The 12,419-nt window shown below is 62.3% G+C and overlaps 1 protein-coding gene across 4 annotated transcripts; it reads right to left on the bottom strand.

Moving 5' to 3' along the window:
* Positions 1 to 3,640: 3,640 nt before the first annotated feature.
* Positions 3,641 to 12,022, bottom strand: LOC138822843 (methenyltetrahydrofolate synthase domain-containing protein-like). 4 transcript variants are annotated; one of them, XM_070015793.1, is made up of 9 exons: positions 11,953 to 11,999; positions 10,987 to 11,203; positions 10,399 to 10,502; positions 9,480 to 9,593; positions 7,660 to 7,773; positions 6,074 to 6,164; positions 5,644 to 5,756; positions 5,292 to 5,417; positions 3,641 to 4,538 (listed from the first exon to the last, which is right to left on the bottom strand). In XM_070015793.1, exons 2-9 carry the CDS (start codon positions 11,171 to 11,173, stop codon positions 4,056 to 4,058), a joined length of 1,332 nt encoding a protein of 443 aa, XP_069871894.1. In that variant the 5' UTR covers positions 11,174 to 11,203; positions 11,953 to 11,999; the 3' UTR covers positions 3,641 to 4,055. The 4 variants fall into 4 exon arrangements, with proteins under 4 accessions (XP_069871894.1, XP_069871893.1, XP_069871895.1 ...); XM_070015792.1 differs by lacking the exon at positions 9,480 to 9,593 and adding an exon at positions 9,334 to 9,447; XM_070015794.1 differs by lacking the exons at positions 9,480 to 9,593; positions 10,987 to 11,203 and adding an exon at positions 9,334 to 9,447 and having other exon boundaries at positions 11,953 to 12,022.
* Positions 12,023 to 12,419: the final 397 nt, after the last annotated feature.

Genomic DNA, 12,419 nt, shown 5'->3' with positions numbered 1-12,419 from the left:
TGTGTGTGGCATGGTGGCTGAGGGAGGCTGAGGCAGGAGGGTCAGGGGCAGAGGCCAGCCTGGGCTGCGTCGCAAGACTCTGCAGATCTCCACACAAACACAGCAAAAAGGGGCAGAACTTGAACGGTGGGTCTGGCGGGGGGGGGTCCGCATAGACCCACCAGTGAATGCAATCACCTCACCCTGCCCACCCAGGGAGGCCAGCAGGGCCCAGCCCCCAGCCCCAGGGGGAGAATACTATCCAAGCCCAGCGTTCTTCCTAGTGCGGTCCCCGGGATCTATCCACGGAACGTCGGGTGGTGGCGCCTGAGCACCTTCAGTCTTCATAGCTTGTCCACGGCCCAGGTGAGCCTAGGCTGGGACTCTGCTCGGGCTGAGTACCGGCCGGGCAGCTCGGCCTGGCCTCTGCTGCCCCCTGCCGCCTGCTGGTGGTATTGGCTCCTGTGGCCGTAAAAGCAAAAGCCTGGTGGGCAGGCATTGGTTCAGGAGACCCAGCCGGCATGGGAGCCAGCCCAGCACATCTTCTTAGACTTGCCTCGCTGATCCGCTTGCAGAGACAAAGCATGACCTGCCGTGGCATGGAACAGGTGTGCACCTGTGCCGGTTCTGGGGCTTGAACTCAGAACCTCCAGGTCTTGCCCTCTTTCACTCAAGGCTGGTTCTCTACCACTTAAGTCATAGTTCCAGCTTTTTGTTGGCTAACCAGAGATAAGAGGAGTCTCTTGGACGTGTCTGCCCTGGCTGGCTTTGAACCGCGATCCTCAAATCTCAGCCTCCTGAGTAGCTAGGATGACAGGCGTGAGCCACCGGCACCCAGCTTCCATGAGACTCTTATCTCTAACCACCACAAAGCCAGAAGTGGAGCTGTGGCTCAAGTGGTAGAGTACCAGACTTGAGCATAATCTAAGGGACAGTGCCCAGGCCTCAAGACTGCTACACACACACACACACACACACACACACACACACACACACACAAAGGTGTCTTTATCAATGATACTCTACTTCCTTTGCGTTCCTTCCCCCGATGGAGGGCTGAGCCCCTGCCTCACTCTTAGCGCCGTGTCCCGGGCGCTACATGCCTCCTCCGCTCTGGGGCCAGGCGGCAGAGGTGGCGCCTGGAGCCTGCAGGACAGACCGCGGTCTGGTCTGCGAGACGGATGAGGAGCAGCTGCTGCAGCCGTCCCATGCTGCAGACCGAGGCCCATGGCGCCCTCCAGGCACAGAGCACAGCCGACAGACAGCCCTGGCCACATCGAGGACAGGCCAGAGCCCGCGGCCCCCGACCAGCCACGCCAGAGGCCGGGCCCCACGCAGTGCTCGGTGTGCCCGACCCACGCAGAGCCGAGTCCGGGGCCTTGTGCTGCCCACTTGGGGTCTGCAGCCATGTGCAAGACCAGGGTGTGGGGCTCGTGCGGACACCCGAGAGACCAGCAGGCCACAGCCCCAGACATTGCGGTGGAAAATGGCCTGAGTGGAGCGGAAGCCAGCCCAACACAGTTCTGCGGGGTCTGGGACGGCCTCGCTCCTACCCTGGCCTCACCCCTGCCTGTCCAGCCCAGCTGAGCCCATGACAGCCTCACCCCACCTGTGCAGCCCTGGCTGCTTGCCTGCCCTCAGTGGGCAGCGTAGGGCCCTGGGCCTCGCACCCACCCACCTGGAGGGCATTTGTGGCACTGGTGGCGCTGCTGTGGTGGCGTGGGGAACAATGTGCTCACGCTCTCTGAGGCGGGGACCCTGGGTCCCTCAGCCCTTGGCTGTAGCCCTATGGAAGCTGGTCAGGTCCCCCATGGCCCTGGAAAACAATAAAATACCTGAGCCTCTGGGAACCCCAAGGCCAGCCACAGACCAGAGGCGGCGTTTCTGCACTGCCCAGCACCCCCTGCTGCCTACTGGACCCTTGACCCCATCGCCCCTGGTTGGGAGCAGATTGGCGGTCCCTGGGAAGTGAAGGGCTCAGTCAGTGCCCTGGTCAAGATGCAGGGGACCGCCTGTGGGGGGCTGGCACTCCACAAGGCGGCAGATGCCACAGTGGAGATGTGGGGGGGGCACAGGGCGAGGAGCCCAGGCGGGGACCCCTCCGGGAAGGCAGGGAGTCCAGGCCGGCCTGGGAGCCTCGCGCCAGCTCCTGGCTTTCTGGTGTGGCAGCAGTGCCCCCTGGCGGCCATGTCCTGTACGTCCGTCCTCGCCGGTTGGCAGTGGAGGTGAGCACCTTGGTGAGGAGTGGCTTGGGGGTGCTCCTGAGGGCCAGGGGCGCCGTCCACACTCACCACACGGCACCTCGGGGCTGTGCTGACAGCTTCCCAGACACGTCCACAGCACACGGCCACAGGCTCTCCTCGGGCCTCCTCGCTTCCCATCCGAGATCGGGCTCCGATCACAGGAGGAGCCGGCTCTGGGAGGGGGAGCGGACAAGGCGTGGGTCCCCGGCGTGAATCTCGGTTTGTTTACAGCTGCCCGGGCAGTCTCCAGCAAACCATCGCTGACCACCGAGACGGGGATGTGGCAGACACTTGTGGAGGGTGGGCGGCCCTGCCTGGGCAGCACCGGGCTGCTGGGCCCTGGGCTGCAGAGCGATCGCATACTGGACACCTGAGCACCAGGGGCAGAGCTGGCTGCAGCAGCGCCCAAGGCCCCTGCGGGCATCACAGACCGGACCAATCACAGTCACCTGCCTGGCCAGCTGGAGGCCATGATTACCCTGAGGGGCGGGGCCTGGCCCTGCCCCGCCCTCCCTTGACACAGGTGGGGGGCAGCCCAGGGCGGAGGGGAGACCCGCTGTGGTTTAGATCTCAGCTCTCTCGCTACTGTGTAGCCCCAGGGCCTTGACTACCAAATCCAAGCACAACTGATGGCAGAGTGTGAGTAGGCACTTGAGTCTGTTAGAGCCTGTATCGTCTTCCATGGGAATGCACCACACACCCACAGCTCAGCACCATGGGCGGGGCACAGGACGGCTCACAGGCAGAGTGGAATGCAGCTTCTTAGGTGAGCCGGCAGTGACCCTGGGGGGGGGGGGCGGCGGGGGGCGGGGCAAGGGAAGGGGTGTGGCCCACTCGCCCCTTAGAACTGCACAGAAGACAGGAAAAGGCGTGCCCGCTTTGACCACTGTGCATTTGTGGTTTGGTCCAGGGCTGGGGCCGGGGAGTCAGGTTCAGGCCTCTGACCTGAAGGGCAGAGCCTAAGGTGTGGCCAGGCTGGTGGCCCGCAGTGCACAGGCCTGGGCACCCAGCCTCAGCTGTGCGTGTGTGTGTTTGCGCGCGTGTGCGCGTGCATACCTGTCCTGGGCTTGAACTCAGGGCCTGGGTGCTGGGTGCATTCCCTAAGCTTTTATGCGCAAGGCTAGCACTCTACTGCTTGGGCTGCAGCTCCATTTCAGACTATTTCCAGTGACTAATTGAACAGTCTCACAGACTTTCCTGCCCAGGCTGGCTTTGAACTGCCATCTTGAGCTTCTGAGTCACTAGGATCATGGGTGTGAGCCGCCGGCACTTGGCTGGGACGAGTACTTTTGGCCAATGGTGCAGCTGTGGTTTCGCCCAGGTCACAGGGTCACTGCGTGAGCAGGCAGGCCGCGTGCCCGCCCGCCCGCCCTCCCTCCCAGGGACACAGTGCGCACGCAGCGCGCAGGCACACAGGGTTCACTGGGGCATCTGTATTTCAGGCACGGGATCTGTGGTTTTTCTTGTACCGTTTTCCACAAGTATAAAAGCGACGAGCTCCTGAGCATCATGTCTGCGGGCTACCCTGCCTCTCTCCAGAGGCTGGCAGCGCCCGCTGCGTCCCAGGGGACGGTTGCGTCAGCACCGGGTCCCCACGCCCCAGGCTCTTCTCTGCTGCTGCTGTCCTGTCACTCCACGCCCTCAACGCCTGTGCACTGTGCCCAGGGCGCTGCTGTCATGCGGGCTCAGACCCCCAGAGCCCAGAACAGAGATGGGGACTCGCACGCCAGCGCGCGGCGGCGGGCGTCCCTCAAGCTCCGCTTTCCTGGAAGGACGGCAGGTCTGCGGGCCCCACACCCGAGGCGTGCGGGCTGCGGTGAGCGTGGCTCCGCTCTAGCTCCCGGGCTGCCCTCCGGGCCCTGTGGGCCCCTGTGACACAGTCAGGGCGCCGGAGCCCAGGCGCAGGCCCTGCAGGGCGGCGGCGGCCCGCTGGGCAGCGGCTGCGTGCGGGTACTGCAGCAGCGCCCTGCGCTGCTCACCCTGCCAGACCAGCCGCTGGGGCGCCGCCCGGAGCTCCCGCAGCGCTTGCTTCAGGTCCCTCACGCGGGCGCCGGGAGGCAGGTTCCCCACACACACGGTGGCAGCCGGGGGGCTGTCCTCCGCTGGCGGGGGGCCGCAGGCCGCTCCCAGAGCACCTGTGTCCAGCTGCGGCACATCGTGGGGTCTTCCAGCACTGCTCTGCGGGGCCGGGTGCTTGCTGCGGGGTCCCGGCAGGGGCTGGGCCTCAGTCCGAATGGAGACTTCCTTCCCCGCGCGCCTCTCCCGGTCCCGGAGGCTTCTAAGTACTGGGATTTTCCCCAGCATCTCACTGGTGATCTGAAAGAGCAAAATGCCCAGCTGCTCTCAAAGGGACAGGGCCAGGCAGCGGCCACCCAGGGAGGCCCCACCTGGAGGCAGCCACGAGCGGCCTTCTGTTTTCTGGTACACACAGCCTCCTTGACTTGGGAGCTGTGGAGGCCAGTCCTGGCTCTGGGGCTGCTGCTCACACGGGGGTCCTGCTCCCAACGACTTCGGGGGTGCGTGAGTTAAGTAACGCAGGGGACGAGTCCTAGAGGGACCGGGTGGAGCCACAGCCTGGCCGGGTGGAGCCCACGTCTTGTGCGGGGCAGTGCTGGGCAGGGTCCTCCCACTGGCCAACAGCCACCTTGTTTTGTGACAGTGGCGATGACGGGGGGGGGGGGGGCACCAGCAAGGCCCAGGTTGAGTGCTCCACACACAGCGGGGCACCAGGTGCGAGGAACAAGGCTGAGGGCGGCCGTGGTGGAGGAGCTGGGGCAGGACGAGACTCCGCACACACTGGCGACCTGGTCCCCCTTGTGAAAGCATGCATGTGGGCCCAGTGGTGGGTCAGGGATGCTGTCCTGCTGTCTGAGGTGGGCTGTTGGGCGGGGGGGGGGGCCTGATCTCATAGGCCCCACGGAGCCAGGCAAATAGCCGGCATTTCTGCCATCTGGAGTGGAGACCTCACCCGGCCACTCCACAGTGCCTGCAGGGTGCGCCAAGCTCCTGGCTGCACGGAGGTGGCCAGGCCACAGAGCGCGCTGAGAGGAGCCGCTAGAGAGCACCCACCTTGGACCATGTGACTCCCACTGGCTTCGGGCGCACACAGCCCGTGGCGATGACCCGGGTGGGGGTGAGGATGTAATCCACGGAGAGGTCGTGGTCCTCAAGCAGGGACTCGGGGATGTCTGTGACCTGTGTAAACCCAAGTGGGTGACAGGACTGCAGATGCTGGAGCCATGGCCACCCCACGGCCCCGCAGGACCGCAAGGCCGGCGGGAGGAGCCCCCACGCCCGCTCTGCCCAGGCTCGCCCTCCCCCACTCTGCTCAGGCTCCGCGGCCGCCCCAGCACGCCCCGCTGGGGAGACCCCCCTCCCGCCCCTCCCGCTCCGAGTGCTGGCCACACCCTGCTGCAAGCACCTGGCAGTCGTGGACCACGGTGACCACGGGCGTGTCCTCGCACACGGCACCCATCGACACCATCATGGCGTACTCAAGATCGGCGTAGCCTTCGCCCTTCCCAATCCTCCAGCCTAAGAGACCATGCCAGCCTCAGAGACCCTGCTGAGGGGTGGGACGCGGCCTTCCCAGTCCCCAGCCCCACGGCGGCCCCTGAGCACGGACTTGTGGGTGCTCAGCACTGGGAAAGCGCGAATGCCAGCTGTGCAGGGGTTGAAACATTTAAACATCATGGGAGAACCCAGCTCGCCTCACCGCAAACTGCGGCAAGACCGGCCCAGCCCCACTTAACTGCTTCCGGACTGTCATGGTGTGTCGGGGGAGGGGGCTGGGGCCTCGGCTGGGCACAGCGCAGGGCCCGGCGGCGGAGGGAGACTCGTGCGGGCCTCACCTTTCTCAGAGACGGCCACAGAGCCCACCACAAGGAGGTCCACGCAGACGCTGGAGTCTAAGCCGATGGGGACGCTGAAGTCCCGCACGCCCTGCGGAGGGAGGCACCCAGCTCAAGGTCCCCATGGGTCCTTCTCTTCCCTCCAACCTGAGGTCACACCAGGGACACACAGCCAGCACACGGGTTCCGGAAGCCTTGTGTGGCCAGAAGGAAGTGGTGACAGTCACAGCACGTGAGTTTCCGGTATTTAGGCCACTTCCCACCAGGCAGCGGGGCAGGTCAGGGCACACCCGGCTCAGCCAGGGCTCTGCAGCGCGGGCTCCTCACCGCCTCGCCTAGACAAGGGCCGGCACTACAGGACGGACGCCCTGGAGGCTGCGCGCACAGTCCGGACACGCCACACACATCCTGTGTGTACCCAGCGGCCTCCCCTCTAAATGCCAGCAAGGCTGTCCACCCGCCCCAACTCCAGACACCAGCACACACACCGTGAGGAGGCCGTGTCCATGGGCGTGGCCCTGTGCTGTTGGGGAGCGCAAGTCACCTGTGTGGGGCCCAGAGTCCATGTTCCTTCTGGAGTCTGCACGTGGCGTTGGGCTGAGGCCTGGCTGTAGAACTCCAGAGCTCAGAGCCCCAGGTACACACCACGAGCCTCATGTCCTCCCACAGTGCCCCAAGTACCACACCCACAACCCCCCCCCCCCCCCCCCCCGTCTCAGGGACCACGGAGGGGCCAGATGCCTGCTGGTTTCCAGAGGTTTGCATCTGGGAGCCATGGCCACAGCTAAGATTTTCATCCCAGCTTTCCTTCTCTCACACTGGTTGAGCAGGTCACTTTCCTGGGTTGGAGTGTACAGAGTGAAACTCGGGGCTTCACAACTGCCAGGCAAGTGCTCTGCTACAGAATTACATCCCCAACCATTGAAACAAGGTCTCTCTTAACCCTCTCTTGGACAGCCTCAAATTCTTCATCTCCTGTCTCCGCCTCCTGAGTGCTGGGATTGTAGGCAGGCACCACACCTGGCCTCTTCTACTCCACACCCGTTCTATATTTTTTATACCTCATCATGTATGTTTTCATAAGCCACAGCAAGTCGTATTTTCAGGGTAAGACGAGAGTATGAGTACGTAATACATTACTCATTCTTTATACCTTAGACTCGAGGGAAATTTCCTAAAAAGGAGTATCGTGAATTGCCTTATTTTTCATTCTCAGTAGATTAGGAATCAAATGACCCGAGTTTAAGAATTCTTTTAAAAAGTCACCAGGTTTTATTTAGCTATAAAATACACAGATTCTATGACCACACACAAGAGATTTACCAGATGGTGACGCCTTCCCATCTAACACACGCAACAGCCTGCAACCACTCACAAGTGGAGAGGAGATCGCCCTCTGCAGGAGAGGAGCCGCGGTGGCCACAGGGAGAGCAGGGTGCTGACGCTAGAGGGCACCCGGGTGAACTGCTTACACTAACGGGGAATTGGGGTTTGCTTGGGGCAAATGACTGAGTTTCAGGAGCAGAGTTCGTCCACCTGGCTGCAGGTATTTTAATGGGGGCGTGGGGGCTGCTTGTAGCACTTACCTGAGAGGTGGCACATTTCCTCAGCACGGCTGCAGTGGCCCCAGCAGGTGGTGCGATCTTATTAAACAATCCAGTCCTCAGTCGTGGCGTAGGGACCAGCAATGTTTTTCCGCTCTTTGAAGAAACAGATAATAAATTTCAAGATTCAACTTTTACACAGCACTTTCTTGTATATACTTCTGCCATTTAGGAAAGGGAAGCAGCTGACTGTTCTCTGAACACCTGACCCAGCACACAGAGGCCTGGTTGAGGGGGGGGCGGGGAGGTATCCCCAGTCCCCACGTGGGGGACGGGAATGGTGGCGCCCGCAGGGAAATGCTCTCAGACAGGATAGGTCTCTCACACAGGGGACCACACAGGACACAACTCCTGACTGCCCTCGGGGGAGCAGTAGAAGGACACGAACAAGAGGCCAGACCCCCTTGGAGCCCCCACCGAGTCTCATGAGGCTGAACCATGGGTCAGCAATGTCTCTCACAGGGGTTAACGTAGCATAGCGGGGAGCTGTGAGGCCCCAGTGCTGAGTGCCGCAGTCACCCCCCACATCAGCTGGAGAGAACACAGCCACAGCTGCAGAGGCTGACTTGCAAGGACCCTGAGCCTCCCCGGACAGCCAGCCCTGGCCCTCGTCAGCAGGGAGGTGTCCTGCCTCTGCCAAACACCAGCCATCGCACTGACTTCATGGGCGCGTCTGAACCTCGCTCCTTTTACAACTCTGCACTTAAGTTATATGCCCATTCTGGTTTCATAGCTGCTAAAGAACTGAGCGTATCACACATTATGCTTAATTATAATAAATTAGTAATATTAAAATAGTTCTTCCTGAAACATATTTGATTTTTTTTTTTTGCCTGTACTGGGGCTTGAATTCAGTGCCTACACATGTGCTACACTTGCTTTGCTCATGGCTGGTGCTCTACTGCTTGAGCCTCCTGCCTGGATTTTTACTGGTTAATTACAGATTAAGTCTTTTTTTTTTTTGTCGGTCGTGGGGCTTGAACTCTGGGCCTGGGCGCTGTCCCTCAGCTCTTCAGCTCAAGGCAAGTGCTCTACCACTTGAGCTACAGCGCCACTTCTGGTTTTCTGGTGGTTTATTGGAGATAAGAGTCTCACGGTCTCTCCTGCCCGGGCTGGCTTTGAACCGCGATCCTCAAATCTCAGCCTCCTGAGTAGCTAGGATTACAGGCGTGAGCCACCAGCGCCCGGCCAGATGAAGTCTTAAAGACTTTTCTGCCTAGGTTGGCTTTGAACTGAGATTTTCCAGGTCTTAGCCTCCTGATTTACAGACATGAGCCAACAGTGCTTGGACATTTCTAAATGTATTCTAAAGAAAATCCAAACAATTTTAAGTTGAAAATGGTGCTAGAGCTTAGATTTGGGGGACACAGTTATCAGACTCTGATGAGCCCCTTGCACTCAGGCGTTGCCCCATCACAGAGGGAGGAGGGAGCGAGGCAGGCGCCCTTCCTCTTCTGATGGGCATGCGGCACCGAGAGCCTCTGTGCCAGCACTCGGCAGCCCTCCATCTCTGTGCTGAGACATTCAGAAATGAGATGCTGGTCTGCTCTTGAGACCCGCCACAGGGCATGCCACTCATCTAAGTATAGACTGCTCCCACTTACCAGACCCGAGCCAGTACCCTGGAGGTCAGGGCAGTGTGGGAAGTGGGGTTACCTGAAGTGCCAGAAGCCGAGCGCCCTCCAGTGGCTTATCGGGGTCCACTTTCACTTCCTGTGCCCTGGCATAGGCGTCCAGGTCTTTGATGCTTTGGCAAGCCAGATAAGACCCCTAGTTAGGCAAACAGACAGAGCTGCACGTACATGGAGGACGAGGAAGCGAATGCTTTTCTGAGGGGCATCAGGGTTCACTTTAATGGTCCTGGCGGTTCTGAAGGGCAGCAGGCGCGGGAAGTGCTCTGCGGCTCGAGAAGCACCCTGTGTAAGGAGACATGCCAGATCATTCCACCCATGGCCGTGGGCTCGCTGAGCGCATGATTGGGCTGCCCTGCTTTTGCTTCTGCAGTTCTGGGGATTGAACTTAGAGCCTGCACCCACTAGGCAAACTCTCCACCTCTTGGGCCATGCCTCCAGCGGAGCACCCTGTTTACAAGCAATGTCATACAGAGAGGACCATGGACGTGGGCCGGCTGCTCCTCCGGCTCAGGACCATCAGATGGGCAGGAAAAGCCAGGCCCAAACAGGACTCAAGGAGGCCTCTATGAAAGAGGACAGAAGGGAGCCAAGTTAGGAACAGTGTTTGCTGAAATAAAACATGCACTCCGGAAAAAGTACACGTCATGACTATAGAGTGAGGGTTTTCCACACAACAGCCACATAGCAGCTGCCTACACAGATACAGCCCTCCCTCCCCGCTCAGAGCCTCCCCCGTTCCCCACACCTGCTTCTCTCTGGGATAATAAGCACAAAACCAACCACGAGCACAGTGAAACCCATGCAAAGAACAGTCATCAGGGGGCCAGCTCCGCTAAAGGGGCGGAGCTTAGTCCACACAGGGAGATGTCCAGTCTACCCGAGCATCGGGAAGCAGGGAGGGCCTTAAGCTATGACAGTGCGCTACTCTCTGAAAATACACAGCCCAAAATGACAAACTGATGCTGCTTCAAGGAGATGGTCTTTCCTACTCATGCCATAGTAAGTGGACGTCTCTGCTTGTTTTATATTCCAGACAGTGGTATGCTGAGACCCAGACAGGGGTCTGTCTGTCCAGAGTGACCCGTACCTTGAAGTTGGGGATCCTGTGATGGACAGGCCGGGGAAAGTCAGCTAAATTCTGGGACTCCATGTAGTCCCAGATCCGTTCCCGGATGTCCTGCTTGGAGACCCCTGTGGCAAACGAAGGGCTGTGACTTACAAGGGGAAAAAAAGGAATTCCACCATGCATTCGGGACGCAGAAATGACTCCATCAGGCCCTCCTCAGACCCTCAGCACAGGAACAGACCATAGCTGAGCCTCTCTATAATTGAATATTGGGACCCCATCTTTCCTAACTTAGGAAATGTCCACTATGCCAGTCTGGACTGGCGGGCCAAGTTCGTCATGCTTTTCTGCACTGCGTGCTGTCCCCCCCTGGGCACAGGCCAAAGCCTGCAGTATCCACTGTTGGGCATTTGTTTTACTTCCAACCTATGGTATGGTGTGTGCAATCTCTCCAGTAAGCCTGTCTGTAGGTCTGCAGCATGAGGCCTGGGCCCGAATCGTTCAGACAGTGTGCAACAAGCCGCTGGTGGCCAGGCCCAAGGCCTCGGGGGGGGGGGGGGGGGGGGACGTAACAAATACTGGTCCTGGTCCCTGGCTGACAAATCACACCTGCACACTCAGGTGTGCTTCGGCAACATGCTGCGCCCGGCCTCTGCGCCTCTTCTTCCTTCCTCCCCTTAGGTCTGGATGCGGCCTCTACCAGGGAGCTCCTGGTAGGCTCTGACAAAGGCCCTTCCTTTGGGAACCCAGAGGATCGTGTTTGGGCTTTCAGCAGAGGAAGATACGTTGGAGTCATGATTACGCTGTCATCACCCCATGGCTCTCACTGGCAATGCAGAAAGGCCTGGTGTATTCCCAGCACCGCCGCGGGGAGCACGGGGGGGCGCGGAGGGAGCGGGGGGGGGGGGGGGCCGCGCGGGGGGCGTGGGAGGCTCGGGGGCGCGCGAGGCGGGCGCAGGGGCGCGCGGGGGGCGCGGGAGGCTCGGGGGCGCGCTAGGCGGGCGCGCGAGGCTCGGGGGCGCGCGAGGCGGGCGCAGGGGCGCGCGGGGGACGCGCGAGGCTCGGGGGCGCGCGAGGCTCGGGGGGCGCGCGAGGCTCGGGGGCGCGCGAGGCTCGGGGGCGCGCGAGGCGGGCGCAGGGGCGCGCGGGGGGCGCGCGAGGCTCGGGGGCGCGCGAGGCTCGGGGGGCGCGCGAGGCTCGGGGGCGCGCGGCCGCCGCAGCGCCCGCTGGGGTTGGCCAGTGACTCAGGCGCAGCGTGTCCACGGCAAGTAAGAGGCGGCGCGCTGGCTCCTGGAAAGCTCTGGAAACACGGGATGACTTCACGCCCGCCCGCCGGCGTGGGTTTGTGCGGGCAGACGCGGCGCGGGGCCGGTCGGGTCGTCTGGCCTGGGCCCGGCCGCGGTCAGCCCCGCGGAGCCCCCGGTCAGGCCGGGCCGCCCCGCGTCCTGCCCGCGCCGCCGGCCCCGCGCCTGGTTCCCGGGCAGCACGGAGCCCCCGCGGCCTCCCGCCCCGAGCCCGGCCGGGCCTGCCGGCCGGTCGCAAAAGCCCCCGCGGCCCCGGCCGACCCGTCCTCACCCGCGCGCCCGCCGCGGCCCTCAGCCGCCCGCGACTCCATGGTGACGCGGCCACTGCGCGACGCCGGGGGCGGGGCCTGGCGCCGAGTGACGTCACCCGCCACGCTCTCACCTCCCTCCTCCGCGCCTGCGCCCTGGCGGGGGCCGGTTGCGCCTGACCGGCCGGGGCGCGCGTGCGCGGGCGGCGAGCCCCGTCACCGTGGGAACGCACCGGGCAGGCCTCGCTCCTGGGATCCCAGCTTCTCAGGAGGCTGCGATCTGAGGATCCGGGCGCAGAACCAGCCTGGCAGGAAGGGCCTGCGGCTCCCGTCTCCAAGTAGTCACCGAAAGGCTGGAAGTGGCGCCGCGGCTCCGGTGGTAGAGCGCCAGCCTGGAGCAAAAGGAGCTCAGGGACAGCGCCCAGGCCCTGGGTTCAAGTCCCCGGACGGCGCGTGCACACACACACGGACGCACGTGCACACACGCACC

This window comes from Dipodomys merriami, unplaced genomic scaffold (assembly GCF_024711535.1).
Source record: "Dipodomys merriami isolate MVZ:Mamm:240054 unplaced genomic scaffold, mDipMer1.0.p SCAF_116, whole genome shotgun sequence".
Classification (NCBI taxonomy): domain Eukaryota; kingdom Metazoa; phylum Chordata; class Mammalia; order Rodentia; family Heteromyidae; genus Dipodomys; species Dipodomys merriami.
The sequence above is the reverse complement of the archived record's forward strand: the minus strand, read 5'-3'. Positions and strand labels throughout refer to the sequence as shown.

Coding starts and splice junctions, on each gene's coding strand:
- LOC138822843 (XM_070015793.1), bottom strand. CDS start 11,173: ATGACTCCAACGTATCTTCCTCTGCTGAAAGCCCAAACACGATCCTCT. Junction 10,503..10,986: donor AAGCACACCTGAGTGTGCAG/GTGTGATTTGTC, acceptor CGTTTGCCACAG/GGGTCTCCAAGCAGGACATC. Junction 9,594..10,398: donor ACAGGATCCCCAACTTCAAG/GTACGGGTCACT, acceptor CTCCTTACACAG/GGTGCTTCTCGAGCCGCAGA.